A 22,696-nucleotide genomic window follows, 5' to 3' on the forward strand; every position below is an offset into this window, starting at 1 on the left:
TCTAAAGGTGAAGAAATGGAGGGTTCACAGAAGTCAGGGATCATTAAAAAAAAGATTGCCTAGCCAAAGGTAATAGCTTCATCACATCATCAGGAGGAAGTCAAGATTGCATGGGATGTTCCCAGTCCCCATAGAAGAAGTTTTAAATACTGAGTGTAAAGGGAAAGTCTTTGTGGCAGTTAAGATCTAAAAGGCCCTATACCAGGTACAACAGATTCATCCACTTGATGCATAGTAGAGTGTACTGCATCAATAAGATTGAAAACAACAGCTTGCATATCTGAGTTATATAGCATCTGCTCAATAATATTAGATGGTTTCATTAGATGGTAGGTTGTAACAACACTGGTAGTGAATCAGAGATTGTGATAGGAGCCTCAGGCTCTCTGAGATATAAAGGCCCACCACAATCAGAAGTAAATTCTTTGATGGAAGGCACCAAAAGCATGAGTAGAGTAAAGTAGATTTCTGGGTTAATTGTGCACAGACTGACACAAGTTAAGAGATGGATATAAGTGTCCTAAAAGACACAGTACAGCTCTCTCATACTCAGGCAGTAAGGGTTATAAATATTGCTGATGAAAATGACCTAATAGAAATAGGAGTCCCAGGATAGAGATTACAGTTGGTACCTTCTAAGGATATCAGTTAATTGCTTCTCTTATTAGGGGTCACCAATTGCAGTGGAACTGTCCTTTCAATGTCTTTCAAAAGACATGTTGCAGTACTCATCAGTAAACAACTAGGACCAAAGCAAGGCCTCTCATACTTACAAACCAAGGCAGCTGGTACTGATAAGGGTCATAAGTGGGCAGAGGTGATCAAGTCGCTGTATAGAGGCCGTGGAAAAATATCAGAGAACAGATGATAAATGACTTGCTATAAAGCAGCAGCAGTAGTAGCAGCAGTGCAAAGGCAAAGGAAAAGTGGGAAAGAAATGTGTGTACACAAACTCCACATAGTGGGTAATATAAGTACTGAGTTCACTCAGGTATGACTTTACCTCAGTAAAAAGGGCAGGAATTTTAAATTGGTGTTCAACGGTCAAAACTGTGAGATAGCTGCTGTTAGACTACATTCACACCTGGAAATATAGGCCAGTGCAAATCGCATTTTGTGTACATCCAGCAACGATCTCCGTAAGTAATTGCTGGCTGTACGGACAGCTGTGAATAGCTGCAGCTGGTGGCGACCTGTCATAATAGTGAACAGGGACAGCTGCCATACCTAGCCGCTGACAACTGCAGCAGAAATCAGAAGATTCCTGCTGCTGCAATTTGTACCGGCCTAAATTGCTGGTGTGAATGTAGCCTTACTGCAGCTCGACCGGCCATACACATAAAATAGGTTGTGAGAGACTGGGGCACACTACAAGGCTGTGCCATGACTCCAAAATTAGAATGAGCTCTGTGAACTACTAATAGAGTACACAAAGGACTAAAAAGTACCAAAAAGAGTTCATTACCCAAAGGTCACACATCAGGACATGTTAACAACAATCAGAGATTCACTCAGTGAGACAGCAAAGACTGGGTCATAACAGAAGCTGTGCCAATGCCCTGGACATGAACATAGCTCTGTGGCTAACACAGTGCACAAGACTCTAGAAATAACTGCAATGCAGAGCGCAGTGTTAGAAGATGACCTACCAGGTTGTTGTTGGTACTGCCAGAGCCTTATTCACAAAGAGAACCATTAGAAATTCTGTCACACCAGAGGCTGTGCAATGGCCCTGGACCTGGAAAGTGCTCTGTGACTAACACAGTACACCAACGTTCGGAAATACAGAGCCCAGGGTCTGATGGTGACATTACAGGCTAGCCCCACATTACTGGGTACAGCAGTGTCTGGGTACAGCCTCCAAAGCTATTGCTGAGGATGTGCTGATCCAAAAAGCTGCTGTATAGAGACCAGCTCAAGCAGCATATTGGATGTCTTGACTGATGAAACAAAAGAAATCTATGGAATACAGAGCATGCTGATGGAAGATTAAAATTTTGTAAAAAATCCAAAATTTTCCTCAGTGAAGCTGATGAAAAAGCACCCAAAACCCTAGGATACTAGAAAAAAACGGAAACATTAGAGTTAAGCAGGCCATACATGACCACAGCCACTGGTTTCAGGAAAGATATTCATCAGTCAGTGTTGATGGGGGAAATCCCTCCTGCTTGTGTTCTCCTGGCAGGGATGACTCCCACCCCACCCATTCCCCCACAGTAATTATCGCTAGCAGCTATAATAGCCACTAGCAATAATTGCATGAAAAATCTGACATGCTGGCTGTAACCAAATCCTACAACAATTTACTTGGATACAATCAGCCTGCCCATAGATTGGTTTGAATCCCGGGATCTGAACCATCTATGGCTGGCTTTAGAGTTGGGGTTATACACAGGCTGGCCTTCAACTTTTTTCTGTTTGCCAGTGTCCACCTTGTGAAGGAACCTGGATATAACCCACATGCCCAAGAATTACTAAATTCATGTATCCTTCAGTGAACTATAAAGAAAGTTCTTTACTTTATAAAATACAAGTAAACCTTTTAGGTGGGGGTGCCAGGGGAGACTGATGTATAAACAAGACCTGCTCCTTCACCCCATTTATAACACCAGCTCTACTTCAGCCATTTGCTACAACAACGATATTGTCTTTTCAGCTTACTCCTTTAATCATTAATACCTATATATTAGATTCTCCAGCTTACTATATGTAATTAAATCAATAGCTAAATCTATGGCGGTGACCAAAGGTAGTGTACTGTGTGACCCAGAGGCACTGAATAGCAGCTTAATAGAAGCTGTTTGGTTTCTATGCAGAAGTGAGCTTGATTTTGCAATCTCCAGTTTTAGTAAATAAACCCCCATATCTCTGGGGTCCATAGAAGCTAGGCTTATTACATTGTATGTTAATGAAAGGAGACTCAGTCTGTCCTTAGGATAGGCTCATGCTGACACTGCTCAAAAAGCCAGGAGGGCTTCTCCTGAGAAACATCTAAAAGATAAGAAATATATATTTTTTGTATGATGGGTAAAAAGAAGCACATAACATATAGTGGGGTTTTCTCAACTTTGACTGAAAAGTGGAAATCCAATCTAAAGAGTTTTGAAATGTCTTAATCTTTTCATTCGAGGTTAGGGTTGTGCTTTGGGTTTAGTCACCCTTGTGTAGCTTTAAGGCCAATGGACAGAAGCAAATACTTACTTCATTACCCTCTAATTCAAAGTATTCAAACTTCACTGATATCCTGTACTGAGAAGGAGCAACAACTTGCCAGACACAGTTCTTGTTTGGTGGATATTCTTTGGGCCAGGCTGGGGTGGTTATTGTTCCATTAAGCTTGGTTAACAGCCCTCCACATGCAGCTGAAATGACAAAATACACATCATCTCAAAACATAGCCCTGAATTTACTCACAACAACCTATTAAACTAAAGTTACTTTTGTTTAGGCAAGAATGACTACTTGAGGCCAATAATGAAATGTCTGTGCAGAATTTTTTTTAGTACAGAGCATATTTGCTTGACCACAGAGCTTCCTGGCCACTGCTGAAATTTACCTGAATGGGCATTAATTGGTTATAGCAACGGACCTTGGGATGTTTGGTAGTAAACAAAGGTGATTGAGAGCTGTCCTTCCAATATATAAACTCATAAATGCATTAAAGTCAAGCCTTACTACATTGAGCATGTCTGTTATTACATAGTACGAAGCTGTAATGATACTATTTTTTTACTACAGCATCAGTTTACTCACATTCAGGCTCCATGCACACTGGCTTAAAAAAATGCCAGTGCTCTTGGCAGAAAAAAACAGCTAATTTTAAGCACTTTTGTACTAGCGTTTAGAAGTGTTTAGCAGCTTTTAGGAGCATTTATAATGTTTTTTTTCTGCCAGAGAATGCTCTCAAAAACACAAACCATAAGGTTTTTTTTTCTTCAAGTAAACGCTGAGCTTAAAAAATGCCTCTAGACTACCTAATGTGCATGGACTGATAAGATAACATTAGTTGCTTCTACAAGCAAAACGCTAAACTCCTCTAAGATCAGTGTTTTTTAAGCCAGTTTGCATGGAGCCTCATGAAAAAAACGTCAGCCTGCCATTTCTGAGTTCCTTCTACTAGCATACCTATTTCCTGGATACCCCCAGGTTCAATATGTCTGAGTCACTAACTTGTAACAAGTATAAAAATCAGCAATGTCATTAAAGTGTCAGAATTCACTTCTGCATACTTGTTTCAGGTACATTCTAGAAAATGAGGCCAAAACAGGCAGCAGGGAAGTAGCATAATACCTCCTCACTGCCTATCAAATGCCCTCTGATAAACAATCCACCAAGAAATCACTCTTTAGAGGGCTAACACAATTGTAAAGGGGCCCTTAGAGAGAAGTCAGTATTTGCATACAGGTTTTTTGTGTTCAGGGACTCCTGAAGTGCACAGGAGCTTGTTCAGCAGTGCCAGGAAATATACAGACACTTCATAGTGCTTACTATTCTGATTATAAGACTTTATTTGAAAAGGCAAAAAGAAAGGCAATTGATGATCTATCAATGTTACTTGCTGTATTTCCGCAGCATTTTACAGAATTTGGGCAAGAAACTGTGCCTGGTATAGTAAATGATAAGCTTTCATGCCAGGCATTTTAGCTAATTACAAGTGTGTACAAAAGCTTCATTTATCCAGTCGTCCCCAACCAAACAAAAAACCAATTGCTGCAGACAAAACAGTCAAAGTCTGGATGTGTATTGGTGTCCCCTCTGACACCTTCTGCAAATGGTAGATGAGCCATGACTGTGTCATTTGATGTGTATGATCCATGTTACATAAATTTTGTGAGCAAATGCATCTCTCTCATTGCACAAACTGGGACCTCACAAGACTCTCTTCCTTCCATGTCACAATATTAATCAAACCATGGTTTATGGCAGAACGTTGGACAAAGGGAGGAGTGTTAGACTTGACAGTGAATGTATCTCTTCCTACTCCTTCCAAAACAAGATATTGTGGCTTGAATTCCACTGTACACCATTTTCAAATTCGAAGAAATAAGCACAAAGAACACTGGTTTCACAGTGCTAGCTTTACACATCACTGATGAAATGTTACCTTCACAACTCTTCTTGTCAGGACCAAGCTCATAGCCAGGATCACAGGAACATTTGTAACTTCCAAGAGTGTTAATACAGCGCTGTTCACAGCCCCCATTGTCTGGTTTGGCACATTCATCTTCCTCTGTATATAAGAAAATATATGTGTAAAGTACACTGATTTCCATTAGTCTTAAAAAATAATAACCAAAATATAAAGAAATAATAACAACAATGAATGATATCAATACCACTCAGGGTCATATGAAGGATTTTTTTTCTATGGGAGACTAAATTACACATTGTCCTGAACATTAGGCTATATTCAAAAACAGATTAACAGAATCCCTAAATCCTGACATATTTTTTCAGTGATGAAAAAGGGAGTATTAAGTGGCATGTTTTAAGGATACAGACATATCTAAACTGCACACTGTTTGTCAAGATAAAACACAGTTGCTTTGTTAAAAGAAATTATAGATTCCTTAAGCGAGGAAGAAAATGCACAAAGATTGCATCCCAATGTATTTTGGCTCAATGAACACTTCTAATTGTATGTGTATTATCTAAGTTGAACAGCACTGCAGAGGTTTAGCTTGCTTTTGTTACACTGCAATGGACAATTTATTGTTCTTTAACCTTATGTCATAATGGAAAGCCAAAAAATGTCTTAAATCAAATCTACATAGCCAATCATGCTTTAGGAAGTATAAAGCACCTTTTAAGAAATTAGCAGCAAAGCCAGCCTTGTTTACAGTTGCATCTGAGACAAACTTCATCCACAGGGTGTTAGAGGTAGATCTGATATCGTCTGGCTTATCATAGCCACAGAAATGTCCAATCAGGGGGCTGTTCTCACTATTCCCATCTCGTACTTCCAGATAATCATAAGCACAGGTGTCATGACGCTCTATCTGTAAAGGAAATCATTAACTGGGTGATTACTGAAAAATATGCATGACACAAGTTCATGACAACACAGTACAAGTTCATGACAATGTGATGATCTCTAATAATTATTTTAATACCAGAGATTTTGACAGACAATAGGAAATGAGAGGTAAAAGCCTTCATTAGGAAGTTCAGACTATTATATGAATGTTGTCTCACACAAAGGATGCCACTATGGTGTTACTCCAGAAGATACCTTGCTTTTACCTTGGAAACATTAAATTGATTATTATCTTATAGATTATTTTATTAAAAAATATATTTACAAATTGTTGTATAAATCTGAATTCCAGGTATGTTTTTTTTTTCTGCATAGGGACATTGATCCAGCATGGACCAGTGTAGATATGTATGTGTCATACCAGTAGGATCCCTGTGGAAGCTGGACATTGATGTAGTGAGCATCACTACTACAGTGATTACATCTGTTTTTTGGGTCTCAAAATGAGCAGCTGCCCTGCTGCTTAGTGTACACAGGAAATCTCTTGCTTGGAACAGGAGCCATTCAGAAAACACTTTGCATTTTCTCAATGATTGGGTGAAGTGGAGAGGTGAGCCGGTGACATCACAATATCCACCTCATCTAATCAGAGAATGCTTTGCATACATTGAGAACTTTAAAATTGTCCTCTGATTGGCACCCATGAAAAGCGAGTTACCTCTTGTGTTTACTAAGCAGCAGAACAGAAACTCAGCAGGGGATATGGAATCCATCAGCAATCACTGCAGTAGCAGTGTCCACTATAGCGATTTTCAGCTTTCACAGAGATCAGCCAGGTATGGAACATGTATACATACATGCAAAATAGTCCACACCCAGAATTCAGATTTCATACAGCCAGATGTGGATAATCACTTTGGTATTTTCAGAACAGCTGGTGTGGGCACCAAACTAATACCAAGTTGGATTTTGCAAATGTGCAAGTATTATTACTGGTCAGTCACAGCACAATTTCTTAACACATACAAGTGTGCCCCAGAGTGCTTTAGAATCAATCAATAATCCAAAACAGTTCAGTGAGTGGACTAAGAAATAGCCTAGGGAGATGTGGCTACCAAGAACCTGGACGTACCATGGATCAGAGTGTAGCTAAAAGAAGAGGGACATGGAAGAAGGAGAATGGAGGAGTTTAGTGAGTAAGGGGACAAAAGGGAGGAGAGGAGAGGAGAGAGAGAGAGAGAGAGAGAGAATGAAGGGGGGGAGGGGGGGAGAGAACAGCAGGAAAGGACCATTGTGGGCAGGGAACAATACCCGAGGTACAATGCCTAACCCATACGTCATATGTCAGATACGTCACTTCCGGGTACACGCATTGGCGCCATACACGCTGACCAGCAGGGAAGCGGCCATATTTGTGTGCCACGAGCTGTGCAAGGCTGCACAGGCACCAAGGGGAGAACGGAGCCTGCCAGTCACAGTCCCAATGTTAGCGGCTGTTGCCGGGACTATGCCTGGTAATCCAGACGGAGGTAACTTCCAGAAAGTATCACCTATGGCTCGGGTGGTGAGTGAACTGTCACACAGCTAGATGAAAAGGCGTTTATTCGCCACTCTACACATACATTGGCCAGAATATATTGATTGACTGTCCATTTGTCATCAATTTATTGCAGGATGGGGACAATATGATTCACTATCTAGGCGCAAGGCACCAATTATATATTACAAGAGACGGAGGATCTTGCAGGCAAGAAACCTCGTGAAGCAGGGTGCTGCCATCTTTATCTCACTAAGGATACCAACAGTGATTCCTTCATGAATGACTGCATCTCTACATATGGGCATGTCCACTGTGAATCTGTACATGTTACTCACTCGTGCCCTACATAGGGGCTGTATTGCTATTATCCTATCATCCTGTCATTATAGGAGCATCCGTACCCCCATTTATATTTTCAATTTTTTCACCCACATTGCCTTGATTGGGTCATGGGTAATCTCATTAATATATGGTGCCTGTTATCAGCCATTATTGCATAGCGCTGTACAGTATTATGCCTGATGGTACAATTTTTTGACACACCCCCTGCCGGTGGTGTAACCAATGTGTTGGTGCTGCAAATGCACTAGACAGGTTTCTGTCATTGCATATGCAGCACATTTTTATTAAGACCGGTCATGATGTTGCTTTTATGTGATTTTAGGTCTTTGTATATTATTTCATACTGAGGTGATGGTGAACCAGGGTATTTACCCTATTGTCTATAATCATTGTGTGATAAAGCATAATTTTTGGGAATTATTCTGAGTATCGCATTCTGTCCATGATGTAACCACTTTTCCGTGAATCTCTTTCACAACCCCTCTTTTTTGTATGCATGTTTTTTGGTTACTGGGCAGAAACCATATATTGGGTGATACAGTATATTTATGAACCTCTACCCTCTCTTATTCACAATGCCATACCCCAGTCATATAGGGAGAGGTATCAATGTCTAGTCACAATGTCTAGACAGTAATGCCCTGTGCCTCTATCCAGCCAGCCTTGATTCTGTCAAATTTAGCAGGACAGTTCTGGCTAATGTTCATAAGCTTATATAAGGGAAGAGCCCTATTGACCACTGCCTTCCAGCCAGAAGCCATGGGCGGAGTAGGCCATTTCCATTTCAACAGGATTTCCCTTCTAGCAGTATGGCATAAAGGAAATACACTGTTTAACATGTTTAGATGCCTCCACAGAATCAGTAAGTCCTAGTGTTAATGGTATCTGTGTTAATTGTATCCAACACTCCTGCCCAGAAAGTACATCATTTTGAACAAGACCAAAACATGTGAGCAAATGTGCCCTCTGCCATGTCACACTGGGACAAGCTACCGATCTTCTATGGATAAATTGCAGCCAGTCGCTGAGGGGTAAAGTATAAAGAGCTGCAATAATTTGTCTCATGTTTGCCTGGAATGAAGCTTTAATATTGACTGGTGATTAACATTTTCTAAATATGAGGCAAAGTGCAGAATTTAGTGATTTACTAGAGAATTAGAGTTTACACCACATCCCAAAGTAAATATACAAGAAAACAGAAAAAAGGTTGCATGACTTTCTAGCTAATACCTCTCAACAAATCACACAACAGAGTATATCAAAAAAACTAGTGGGTGTAGTACTACACCTTAGTGGGGGGGGTTCTCTCTCCCCCTCATGTTATTCTGGAGGTTGTAATAAGTCCGTCTGTTGATTAGTAATATTATGGGGCTCGGTTATTTCTATATTGCACTATGTTTATAATGGGTAACTGTTTTTGTTGGTGTCGGGGAGTGTCTATGGGCCCTCCTCGATTTGGAAGACTCTTCCCTGAGTTGTCTCTCCGGGTAGATCCATTCCTCTACAGGGCTTTAGTCCTGAAATTGTTGGTATATTGGTATATTGTTTGATTCGACTTTATCATTATGTACCATACCTTTGATTACCGGACACGAGGATGTTTACATTCCGAGTGTCCCTTTTTACTTCTTTCCTTTGGGTCTTTTTTTGCTTTTCTTTTCTCCTTCTTTGAGGGTCAGCTGTCTGCGTTCCTGGTTTCTCTGGACCATTCCTGTGCTCCGAGAGCGAATGGTTCCCATTGTACACAGAGTATCGACTGTTCACCATGTCACCTTAACGGTCTAACAGCGGGGTCCTCCGCATATTATCCCACAATCTTCAGGGGTTTAACTCTCCCACTAAGTGTATTAAGTCCTTTAATTCGTACCGCTCCTTTGGGGCGGATATTGTAGCCCTACATGAGACACATTTCCCCCCTTCTTTTGCACCATGATATGTTCACAAGGACTATCCCCTATGTTATTTTGCTAATGCTATGGAAAAGAAGCGAGGGGTTGCCCTTTGCTTGTCCCGCTGTTTGTCGTTCACTGAATCTAAAATTATCCGGGATCGGGAAGGGCGCTATCTTCTGATCCCACTTGGGCGGACATTTACTTACTTTTTTGATTTATTACGCTCCGAACACCAATCAGGTGGATTTTTTCACTCTTTATTGAGTTCCCTGGCCTCGGAATTTGAGGGCGATGTTATCTTGGCTGGTAATTCTAACCTAACATTGGATCAGATTTTGGATCACTCCCGGACCGCCATGCTTCAGTCCCCTTCTAGACAAAGTCCTAAGTTTGCTCAGCTGCTATACTGTTATGACTTTATTGATGCCTGGAGAGAAGCTAACCCAACTTCTTGAGATTACTCCCATTACTCTAGAGCTCATAATTGCTACTCACGTATTGATCATGTATTTCTTGGTACACACTCACTTCCCAGACTTCTTCCAGCTAAAATCCTCTCCACACCTCATGACCCGATCTTTCTAACATTTCTATCCTGGGCCCATGGTAGGACTGTTCCTCATTGGCGCCTCAATGAAGCTATTTTGGGCAATGCTTCATATTGTCAGGATATTTTGTCACATCTACAAGCGTATTTTGAAATCAACAAAGCAGATGATATGAATCCGGCTATTAATTGGGCAGCCCATAAGGCTTCGGTTAGGGGGTTTCTTATTCAACTTTCCTCAAGGCTTAAAAAAGCTTGTAACGATTTAATCCTTACTAAAACTCAAATATATACTGACCTGGTAACTCATCACAAACAGAACCCTGATCCAGACTTATTGGTTAAACTTGACCAAGCCCATTTGGAACTTAACCTATGCCTCACTACTACCGCTGACAAGCAGTTGCGATGGGCTAACCATAAATTTTTCACTTGGAGAGATTGGCCAGGTACGTTTTTAGCACGTAAATTGCCTTAAATACTCTCAAATGGCTCTCCCTAAACTTACTGATTAAATAACGGTACTTTATCTCAAGATCCCAGTAAGATCCTTCAAAAATGTCATTACTTTTACACTGAGCTATACCAATCGCCTCGATGAGATGTTTCCTTATCTTCTGACAGCTTTCTGAGCTCTGTTGCTCTTCCTTTTCTTTAGAAGGCCCACAGGGAGTCAATGAAGTAGCCATTTTCTTGTGAGGAGATTCGGAATGCCTTGAAAACTCTTGCCCCTCATAAATCCCCAGGACCAGATGGCCTTCCTCATAGTTATTATAAGACCTTCCCTGATCTTCTGATTCCACGTATGGCCCACTATTTCAATTATTTATGGGATGGGGGACTTGTATCTCCCGACGAAAATAAAGCATTTATTAGTGTTATCCCTAAACCCCATAAAGACGCTACCTTGGTTTCTAACTATCGTCCTATCTCATTAATTAATTGTGACCTCAAGATTCTTACTAAAATGCTGGCTTTACGCCTCCATAAATTTCTAGCTCTTTATATCCATGACAATCAATCCGGATTCATCAGCGGTCGACAAAATTCAGACCAAATTTGACATTGTTGTCAGCTGTCCATACCAACTGGGATAGATCCTCACCGAGGGAAATTCTACTACTATCATTAGATCTCCACAAACCATTTGACAGTTTGTCTTGGGAATATTTATTCCAGATCCTGGGAAGGTTGGGGTTGGGCCTTTCTTTCCTGACCCTAACACGGGCTCTCTCTATTCTAATCCTTCAGCTCAGATTTCCATCCGTGGATACAAATCAGCTTCTCTACCTATTGAGCGAGGTACTAGACAAGGCTGCCCCCTTTCCCCCTTACTTTTTGCTTTGGTAATGGAACCACTTGCTATAGCTATCCATTCCGACCCCACTATTTCTGGTATCCACTGTGGCCAGTAAGATCTTAAATATGCCTTATTTGCTGATGATGTTCTCATGTATATATCTAACCCTCGAACATCTTTACCTAGTCTCCTCCACCTGTTCCGTCGTTTTTCTACGGTCTCTGGTCTCACTCTTAATCCCTCCAAAACAACTGCTTTAAACATTTCTCTACCTGATGCAGAGGTTCAACATCTGCAGGATAACTTTGATTTTCAATGGGCCTCCAGCTCTCTCCCTTATTTGGGAATTCACCTCACGAGCTCTATCTCGTCACTCTATAAGACTAATTATCCCCCGCTGTTCAAACAACTTAAAGCTGACTTACATGACTGGGAGGACCTTCCTCTATCCTGGTTTGGTAGAATCCATTCTATCAAGATGACCTTTTTACCAAGACTTTTATACTACTTTAGGACTTTACCGATCATGGTACCCAAACAGGAACTTCTACTTTTACAAACAGCAGTATCTAGATTTATATGGAAAGGAAAACACCCTGGGGTTAACAAGTCAACTATATTCTCCCTAAAAAAGCATGGTGGTCTGGGACTTCCTAATCTCCAGATTCACTTTCAGGCAGCTCAGATGGCACAGCTCTCTTGTACTACTGCCAGGGGCTATGTACCCCAATGGGTTCGTATTGAGACCTTATCTTGTCATTCTCATGCTATTGGCGCTCTCATGTGGCTTCCTAAAAGGTTGCATCCTCCTATCCTTTGTCCTACATTATCCTATTCCTTAACGGTCTGGGATAGATGACGGGCGCGTAAATCTCTCTGCTCTCCACATACCCCATTAGCTCCTGTCTTTTGTAACCCCAAGTTTATTAATGGCCTATCGCCATCTGTATTCCATTGGTGGATAAATAAGGGTCTTTTTCATACTAGGGATTACTTCGATGGTCTTCATCCTCGTTCTCTCCAATACTTTTTGGCAACTTTTCAGATGCCGTCATGTGAACGGTTCCGTTATCATCAGCTGATGTCCTTTATTACCAGTAAACTCAATCTACTCACAGAACCTTGCACACTCACCCATCTAGAGATCTCCTGTGGGGCTACTGGGAGGATGAAGGGTCGATTATCCGCTATCTATGCTCCCCTTGTTGATCCACTCACCAAGCTATCCTATATGATTCAATGGGAAAGGGATCTGAACAGCTCTTTAGATTTAGACACTTGGCGGACTACAGCCAATACCCTATCTAAAATTTCGATCAATACTACTCTTATCGAATCCAATTATAAAACATTTCTTCGTTGGTATCTAGTTCCAACACATCTTGCTAAAATGTACCCATCCGTGTCACCCAATTGCTTTAGACACTGTGGACAGGAGGGCACTATGCTCCATGTATGGTGAAAATATCCAGTGGTCCATAGATTTTGGATTAGAATATTTAATTTTCTTTATTCAGTAATGGGAATTAATATTCGCAGAACTCCGGAGGTAGCTCTATTTCATCTGTTGCCCATTGATATTCCCAAGAAATCAGTTAAATTAATTCTTTATATTTTGTTAGCAGTACAAATTACAATAGCTAGAAGTTGGAAACAGTCATCTATTCCGCGAGACTGGGTCAAACAAAAACTTAATTGGATCATGATAAATGATAAACTTACGAGTATCATTATCAATAATACCTCTAAATTTGAGGTCACATGGGAACCATGGGTTAGGTATATCTCTATCACTTAATGGGAATGTGGCTGACCATCTCTTTCCCCTCTTCTTTTTTCCTTCTCTTTCTCTCCTCGTCCCCCCTTCTTCTTTTCTTTTTTTTTTCTTCTGTTATGTTCTTGTTTATTTGGCTTTTTGTTACTAAACTGCCCATTTTACTGACCAATGGAACATTTGCTTCCACATGGGGGCTGTATTTTTTTTGCTTACAATATTATTGATTGATATTTATTACGTGCTTATATACTTATGAACCTGTTTATTTGCCTCTACTCACCCTGTAGGTGGGCTAAGTCTCTATGTTCTTGTTTTTGTATATCTCTTTTTTCAATAAAAATATTGAAATATAAAAATAGCATGCAATCATCTGGCAATATAAATGCTGACCCTGATTAATCCCCACCTTGTTTGTAGTAAGAAGCAACCAGGGCTGTTTATTTAAACTGGGATTCATCGTTAAAGCAGTTTTTCTTCACAAAGCTCTCCTAAACAGTGCCAAAGCAACAATACTGAAAATACAGTATATAATGAAGTCATAAGACAATGTTACCAAGCCTTCACTGCCCTTATGTTAACATTTTGTAAAACCAAGCAGCTAAATGACATCACAAAATTGTACTGCACCATAATAAATATAGTTGGATATTAAGGATTTTTTATAGAAGTGGCTATGAAATGCAACACATGTACACACACCATTAGTTTTATTAGAAAAAGATGGATCACCACTAAATGATGTTTTACTTAATGGTGCTACATTATGGCTTGATTTAAAATAATTAAGAGGCTGAGAAAAGTGCCTATTATCAGGGCTTTAAACCTGTTTAATGCAAATAGAACCAATACGCTTATATTCATTTAATCCTCTTGAAAATGTATGCATAGAAAAGGAGTCTAGCCTGGAGGTTGGCCTGTCAATGGCAATTTGTTCACTGCAGTCTGGATTAGAGATTTCTGAAAGCAATATAATTTATCCTAACACCAGTTTAGGTCAGATAATGTTACCTCAAATGCCTGGAAGGTTAATCCGACATTGTAATTTTCAGCTACTGTTATTTTCCATATACATTCTTTGGATGGCCTGTAGTCATCTGGATAATTGGGGGACTGAATCTGGCCAGAGTCTTTGTGAATTTCTCCTCCACAAATAGCTGAAAAAAATGGGTAAATAGAAAAAAATCAGATTTGACAAAAGGTACTGTTATCGTGAATATATGATAGTGTAAATGATTAAATTTGATTGTTATCTCAGATCATGAAAGTAAAATATATCTAATTAGCAATTTTGTTAAGAAAGATCACATATTTGAAGATAAATATGGACAGCTTAAAAACCAGTTTAGCAGCTAATGAACTACAATTCTCAAATTTCCCTGACAATGCAGAGATACAGTATGTTAAAATTATCATAGCTAACTCTTGGGTTATTAAAGCATGTATTGTACATGTACAACACTAGTAACTGCACAGCATGATTTGAACTGCCTAAGAGTTTAAATAGCCAAAACCTTTTTCTTTAGACTTCGGTAGCAAAAGGAAAGGTGTAAAGTCCTGTCTCTAGCCTGTTGGGGAAATTTCCCTTTACTTTCTGTCCTGGAGATGCAGCAGGAAGTGAGAGGAAATCTCTACAAAATGGGGTAGAATCCCCTTTTAGACAGTTGCCACCAGAGCACATGTCTCACTGAAAGATTTACTGTCACCTCTTGTTTTGGTGACAATGAAAACATTTTCCATTTCCCATCACTTTCTGTCTTTGTGACAATGGTCAGTAGGACAAGCAGAGAAGAGGAAATCTAACCAGTAGAGACACAGGCGGTAATGTACGCATGACATAGCTACTCATTTTTCCATACTTTAATCTAAAACTAGGAAAAAGTTTGGGCTAAACATATACTTTACTCCAAGACAATAAACTGACTTCCTAAGTCACCCTGTATACATTATCTCACCTTCATAGATTGAAGCAAATCCTTTGCCAACCCAGTTGCTGCTGCTTCGAAACTCTATCCACATTCTGCTGTCTGTTGTTGTCAGGACCTCTGGCACTTTATCACCGCAAAACCTGCCTAAAATAATTAAGAATATACTCTAATTTAGAAAAATTAACATGTTAAATGACCAAAGAATGCATGCTATTACATAAAAACACATCAGCTTGGAGGCTAACATTTATGATATTTAGATCAGAATTGGGCTTGTGCCTTCACCTTATGTTTGCATGGGTTCATGTATACAGTACATGCAGAAATAGGGCATTTAAGTTTGCTGAAACATTAGAATTTGTAATAGATGTACAAAAAAACTACAGAGTCCAGGTCCCATATATTAACAAAGCTCCAAGCAGCAGCTACACTTGTGGCCACAATCTTCCAGATCAGTGGTTCTCAGTGCCAATTTCTTGGCACTGGTAGATTTCAGAATAGGAGAGGACACTTTTCCACTGATGATGCCAACAAGGTGGGTAAGCATTTGAGGGGATTTACTTTGCATTGGAGGTTTTATTAAGGTTTTCAAGATGCGTTATCATTCCCTGTCATTTAAAACACAGACAGATTCACCTGCAATGAATAATTGGTAAATCTCACATTCACTGCTTTATAAATATGCTCATAAGTCTCAGGTCTTCAGGCCTGAGTAACTCGGGAAACACCAAAGGATGCAACTGGGAAAGGCAAGTGTGAGTTTGTTTGACTTTGTATGTAGACTTATTCTTTATGTATTAAAGATTAAGCTTAGTTAGCTGTTGCTGGGGGGAAGTTACATGTCTATTTCAGGGATTAGGATAAAATGCAGTGTTTTAGTAAAGGCAGGGTCTCAGCATAGATTAAACAAAAATGGCACCACTGACCTCTCAACTCTGAATAAGCTAGTTCCATGGCTGCCATGCAAATGACATGGCTTAACCATGAATAAGTATGGGGGAAAGGAATTCTGACTTTTCTCAGACTTTAATTTGCTTGTTTGATTGTTCCAGGTCATGAAATGTTGAAGCCAAACACAGCAGAGTAAATAGCATTTTCACAAGGAAGCCAGCAATGAAAACCTGTATATCTCTTTAATGACAAGTATACTTCAAGGTTCAGATCCACGGAAATGTTGAAAAACACTAACTTGTCTTGGCACCAAATACCTACACTGGGAATTATCTGTGCCAAATACCATTAAACTGAACTTAATCTACAGTACCTGTGTTTCAGTTACAGAGCATTGATACACTGAATAAATATAGTGGAGTTGATGTACTAAAACTGAAGAGTGCAAAATCTGGTGCAGTTGTGCATAGAAACCAATCAGTTTACAGGTTATTTGTCAAAGCTTATTTGAACAAGCTGTGGTTAGAATAGAAGCAAATTGTGTATCATGCACAGCTGCAACAGATTTTAGACTCTCCAGTTTTAGTAAATGAACCCCATAGTGTCTATTTTAGGGCCATGAAAAAGTTCATATAAAAAGCAGTGTTCTCTCTTTGAAAACAAATGTAGCTACAGGTATCAATAATAAAAGTAAATGAACATGTGTGTATTAAACATCAAGTTTGCCTGTTTTGTTTTTCTTTTGGGGGGGGGTGTTTTTTTTTGGGGGGGGGGTGTTTGTATGCTTCTGTTTGTTTGTGGGGGTTTTTTGTGTGTGTGGGGGGTTGTTTTTTTGTTTGTTTTTTGTTAACTCTTTTGTCTGAGTATAGATCTATGCCTGGCCCGAGCATATTGAAGCTACTTACTTTTGACTGGCTCAACTACTCTTTCAGTAGAATAGTACTTTCTGAGACTAGTTTTGAACTTTCCTCCAGTTAGTTTAAGGTCATGTCCCAGTGTTCTTGATTTTGGTTTTGTGTTGAAAATACTGCCCTCCTGAACCTTATTCACCTTGAAGTATTTAAAGGTTTCAATCATGTCTCCCATTTTCCTTCTTTCCTCCAGACTGTACATGGTAAGTTTCTGAAGTCGCTCTTGATATGTTTTATCACCCAGACCTTTCACCATTTTTGTTACCTGTCTCTGGACTCGTTCTATCTTATCAATATCTTTTTGTAAGTGAGGTCTTCAGAACTGGACACAGGGTCAAATATACCCAGAAACAGGCCTAACATTTGATGCACCAAAATGTGTGTTGGTTTGTGTAATAGATGTTATGTAAAATATATCAGCAGTATACAAAGGCAATCTGGGTATTTAATAAAAAGAAAAGGGGGAGTATAATGTTATCTAGGAGTTCAAACTTAAGAACAACTCTAGTCTATTTAAAAAGCAGAGTATTGCTTTAAAAATAGGTCAAACAAAGGTACTTTGTACATCATACCGAGCAGAGGGGATTTTCTCCAGTAACCGTCTCTAACTTCAATATAGTCATACCAACAGAGACTGCTCTTATAAAGGTCCATAGTTGTAAAATTCAGGACAATCTGCAAAACAACAAGTTGGATTATGCATGCTGTTTAACAAAGGGTTATGTTGGAACTACAACCTTCTCAAATTGATATGTCAAACTTTTCTTACAAATATAGAAGTAGTAAAAACACTTGTGCCAATGTATTAGAAGTTGCAATTACTTTTTGTGGCTATTGGAATACCAATCTGTAGTGCCAATCCAGGATCATTAGGCCAGTAAAGACAGACCTTTTTTCTATATTTTTGATTATTAACATTGAAAACAAACTCAAATTTCTATACCTTAGTTCATTTTCCCTAAGGATACCCTTAGGTAAGCACCTTTCAACTTCATGCTTGTGGTACCTTCAGGCAGCCACAAACGACTGATCTGCAGCCCAACCTGTTTAATTGTCATTATTTCCTGACAGATAAGCAATCATTCTGGATCTCTCTCCTCCTGACGCTTTACTCTCCATAGGCTTAAAGCTGAGCTCTAAGCAATATAGCGTGTAAAAAATAATGCAGTTATGTATTCATTTAAAAAAAAATTACATAAACACATAATGGCTTTTATTTAGGTACTTACACATTCATTAGTAATCTTTCAGACATGCATTGCTTTAGTTATAATATTACAGTAGGAAAGAATCAGCATCCTATTGTAGTGCAATTTTTTAAATTAGATGGATAAATTTGGACACTTTTGTATTTCTTATCAGTATATTTCTGGTCAGCATGTAAACATTTACCAAGGGAGGTGTTTTATGTTAAAATAATGAGCTTAGTAGTGTAATCATCTAGAATTTGCAAAAAAAACTGGGAGACAATGTCTATCCAGATGATATTTACTCTTTGTAGATAGGAAAGCAAGAGAGAATGTCATCTGGAGAGGAAATCAAGAATAATGTCAGTGGGTTCAGCAAAGTTCCGCATATTCCGCAGATCAGCTGGTATATAGATGCCTAAATGTTGAATTGCTTTTGATTGCTATGTAAAAGGGAGTGGTTGCGTAAGAAAGGTGGAAGATAAAGAGATATTGAGAACATCTAACTTATTGGTACTTGTTCAGGGCTCTGAAGTTAGAAAATGCTTTCAAAATGTTAAGGATGGTGGTGGTTGGAAAAGATATCTATATTAAACAGTCTTCTGTGTACAGAGAAAGATTATGATGGTAGGCACCAATGTTTTATTTCTGAGGGCTACAACTATGTGTTCATTGTATTTTTACTTGCCTATATACTCTACTAATTACATCACTTGTTAACCATTGGTAAAAAACTGAGAAAAAATATAATTTTTCACACTACTATTAAAAAGGTTAAAGAGGTTCTTAATTCTCTGTACATAGGAAGATGGACTGCTCACTAATTAAGCCCATCTCTATAGCATGGCTAGATGTTTATATTTAATTAAATTAAATGGGTAATTTTAGATGTTTAAATTACATCACCAAGTGCAATGCAAGGCGTCGGATGCAGGGGTGTAAAGCATGCCGCCAATGGACTCTAGAGCAATGGAGACATGTTTTCTGAAGTGATGAATCATGCTTCTCTCTCTGCAATCCGATAAACATGTCTGGGTTTGGTGGTTGCCAGAAGAACGGTACTTGTGAAGTTTGGTGGATGGGGGATTATGGTGTGGGGTTGTTTTTCAGGGGTTGGGCTTGTTCCCTTAGCTCCAGTGAAGGGAATTCTTAAGGCGTCAACATACCAAGACATTTTGGACAATTTCATGCTCCCAACTTTGTGGGAACAGTTTTGGGATGACCCCTTCTTGTTCCAACATGACTGCGCACCAGTGCACAAAGCAAGGTCCATAAAGACATGGATAAGCGAGTTTGCGATGATGGAACTTGACTGGCCTGCACCTCAACCCGAATGAACTGGGATGAATTAGAGCAGAGACTGCGAGCCAGGCCTTCTCTTCCGACATCAGTGCCTGACCTCATGAATGCACTTCTGGAAGAATGGTCAAACATTCCCATAGATACACTCCTAAACTTTGTGGACGGTCTTCCCAGAAGAGTTGAAGCTGTTAGAGCTGCATAAAGTGGGCCAACTTAATATTCAACCCTATGGACTAAGACTGGGATGCCATTAAAGTGTGTGTAAGGCAGGGGTCCCAATACTTTTGGCAACATAATATATAGGCTTCTTTAATGAGAAGGGTTTTCATGGGTCATCTAAAGGTTGATAGACTAGGAGATAATCGGACAGATTGGGGTAGGGAATTCCATAGGATGGGAGAAGCTTGGAAGAAGTCTTGGAGTCGAGCATGGGAGGAGGTGATAAGAGAAAACCTGGACATGTTTAATCCAGTAGACTTTCAAGGTACAGTGGATATACAAAGTCTGCACACCCCAGTTAAAATGTCAGGTTTCTGTGATGTAAAATATGAGACAAAGATAAATAATTTCAGAACTTTTTCCACCTTTAATGTAACCTATAAACTGTGTGACTCAGTTGAACAACAAACTGAAATCTTTTAGACGGAGAGAAGTAAAAATAAAAAAACTAAAATAATATGGTTGCAGTAAGTGTGCACACCCTTCAACTAATGCTTTGTTGAAGCACCTTTTATTACAGCACTCAGTCTTTTTGAGTATAAGTCTATCAGTATGGCACATCTTGACTTGGCAATATTTGCCCACTCTTCCTTGCAAAAACACTCCAAATCTGTCAGATTGCGAGGGCATCTCCTGTGCACAGCCCTCTTCAGATCACCCCACAGATTTTCGATCAGATTCAGGTCTGGGGTCTGGCTAGGCCATTCCAAAACTTTAATCTTCTTCTGGTGAAGCCATTCCTTTGTTGATTTGGATGTATGCTTTGGGTCGTTGTCATGCTGAAAGATGAAGTTCCTCTTCATGTTCAGTTTTCTAGTAGAAGTCTAAAGGTTTTGTGCCAATATTGACTGGTATTTGTAACTGTTCATCATTCCCTCTACCTTGACTAAGGCCTCAGTTCCAGTTGAAGAAAAACAGCCACAAAGCATGATGATGCCACCACCATGCTTTACTGTGGGTATGGTGTTCTTTTGGTGATGTGCAGTGTTGTTTTTGCACCAAACATATCTTCTGGAATTATGGCCAAAAAAAGTTCAACCTTGGTTTCATGAGACCATAACAAATTTTCCCACATGCTTTTTGCGACGTCAGATGTGTTTTTGCAAAATTTAGTCGGGCTTGGAGGTGTTTTTTGTAAGAAAAGGCTTCCGTCTTTGCACTCTACCCAGACATATGAAGAATACAGGAGATTGTTGTCACATGTACTACACAGCCAGTACTTGCCAGATGTTCCTGCAGCTCCTTTAATGTTGCTGTAGGCCTCTTGGCAGTCTCCCCGACCAGTTTTCTTCTTTTTATTCATTTTGGGGGGGAAGTCCAGTTCTTGGTAACCATATGCACCATATTTTCTCCACTTGATGATGACTGTCTTCACTGTGTTCCATGGTATATCTAATGCCTTGGAAATTCTTTTGTACTCTTCTCCTGACTGATACCTTTTAACAATGAGATCCCTCTGATGCTTTGGAAGCTCTCTGTGGACCATGGCTTTTGCTGTATGATGCGACTTAAAAAAAATGTCAGGAAAGACCTACTAGAACAGCTGAACTTTATTGTGGGTTAATCAGAGGCACGTTAAATGATGGCAGGTGTGTACTGACTCCTATTGAACATGATTTTGAATATGATTGCTTAATTCTGAACACATCTACATCTCCAGTTATAAGAGGGTGTGCACACTTATGCAACCACATTATTTTAGTTTTTTATGTTTACTCCCCCCCCCCCCCCGTCCTAAAAGATTTTAGTTTGTTTTTCAATTGAGTTGTACAGTTTATAGGTCACATTAAAGGTGAAAAACGTTCTGAAATTATTTATCATTGTCTAATTTTTTTACATCACAGAAACCTGACCTTTTAACGGGTGTGTAGACATTTTATATCCACTGTATATCTCTATATATATATATATATATATATATAGTTCCTGGAGTTTGCAGGTTCTCCCTGTGCCTGCGTGGGTTTCCTCTGCATGGAGATCCTTTCTAAATTGGCCCTAGTATGTGTATGTATGTATGAATGTAAGTTAGGGACCTTAGATTGTATGCCCCATAAGGGTTAGGGACTGTGAACTGTGAATGTACAATATATATGTAAAGCGCTGCTTAAATTGACAGCGCTATATAAGTACCTGTAATAATGAAATATATATATATATATATATATATATATATATATATATATATACTCTCTCTCTTCCTCTCTACTGCTAGCAATGAGTAGAAATAAACATGTAGAATATTTTTATTATTAACACAAGATCAGCTTGTTGAGATTGTATCATTGCCCTTCTGTTGTCAGCATAACAAATTGCTGTACATCACTTATGCAATTCCCTCCTTATATACACAGGTTTATTGCCATACATTACAAGAGGGAGATAGAAGAGGTGTGTAATGTGAAATCTCATTATATCTATTTGCATTATGTAGCAGTAGTGATTGCTGAGCCTGACAGATCAGGAGAAAGCACTGCTTTGAATCTCCATTGTAAATAATTAGACACAGGATGTCAGATTAGTTAGCACAGAATTGGCCTCGTAAGCAAATTCTGCCACTGCATTATAGCATCAGTTAATGTAACTTGTCATGCATCTCATTGACCTTGACAGCACAAATGCTGTTCAGATTACCTAAAGTGAATATAGAGTGTTTTTGTATATGTTGATTTAACAAGGAATTATTAAACTCAGGCGTAGGAACACACCTTTTTTCCATTACCTAGTTCATAAAAGCTTGTATAAGTTTTAAAATTAGATAGAAGCAGCCAACAAGTGAACAGGCAATGTAAGAAAAAAAAGGAAGCAAAATAAAATATATAGAAAACCAGTTTATAAACTTGTTAACATTGTTGGACAAAACTCATCATAGTATTTAGATATAATGCT

At 39.3% G+C, this 22,696-nt stretch overlaps 1 protein-coding gene across 2 annotated transcripts in view; it reads right to left on the reverse strand.

Annotated features, from left to right (window-relative positions):
* The window catches only part of TLL1 (tolloid like 1), a 197,041-nt gene that overhangs the window by 36,754 nt on the left and 137,591 nt on the right, over nt 1-22,696 (reverse strand). For both annotated transcript variants that reach the window (XM_089670356.1, XM_089670357.1), the window contains exons 10-15: nt 17,675-17,777; nt 15,328-15,444; nt 14,384-14,529; nt 5,804-5,999; nt 5,105-5,230; nt 3,202-3,362 (exon numbers count right to left, since the gene is read on the reverse strand). In XM_089670356.1, the coding sequence (XP_089526482.1) occupies nt 3,202-3,362; nt 5,105-5,230; nt 5,804-5,999; nt 14,384-14,529; nt 15,328-15,444; nt 17,675-17,777 (849 nt within the window). The remainder of the gene's footprint in view (nt 1-3,201; nt 3,363-5,104; nt 5,231-5,803; nt 6,000-14,383; nt 14,530-15,327; nt 15,445-17,674; nt 17,778-22,696) is intronic.

This window comes from Staurois parvus, unplaced genomic scaffold, assembly GCF_062004578.1.
Source record: "Staurois parvus isolate SC_StPar_1 unplaced genomic scaffold, SC_StPar_1.0 ptg000090l, whole genome shotgun sequence".
Taxonomy (NCBI): domain Eukaryota; kingdom Metazoa; phylum Chordata; class Amphibia; order Anura; family Ranidae; genus Staurois; species Staurois parvus.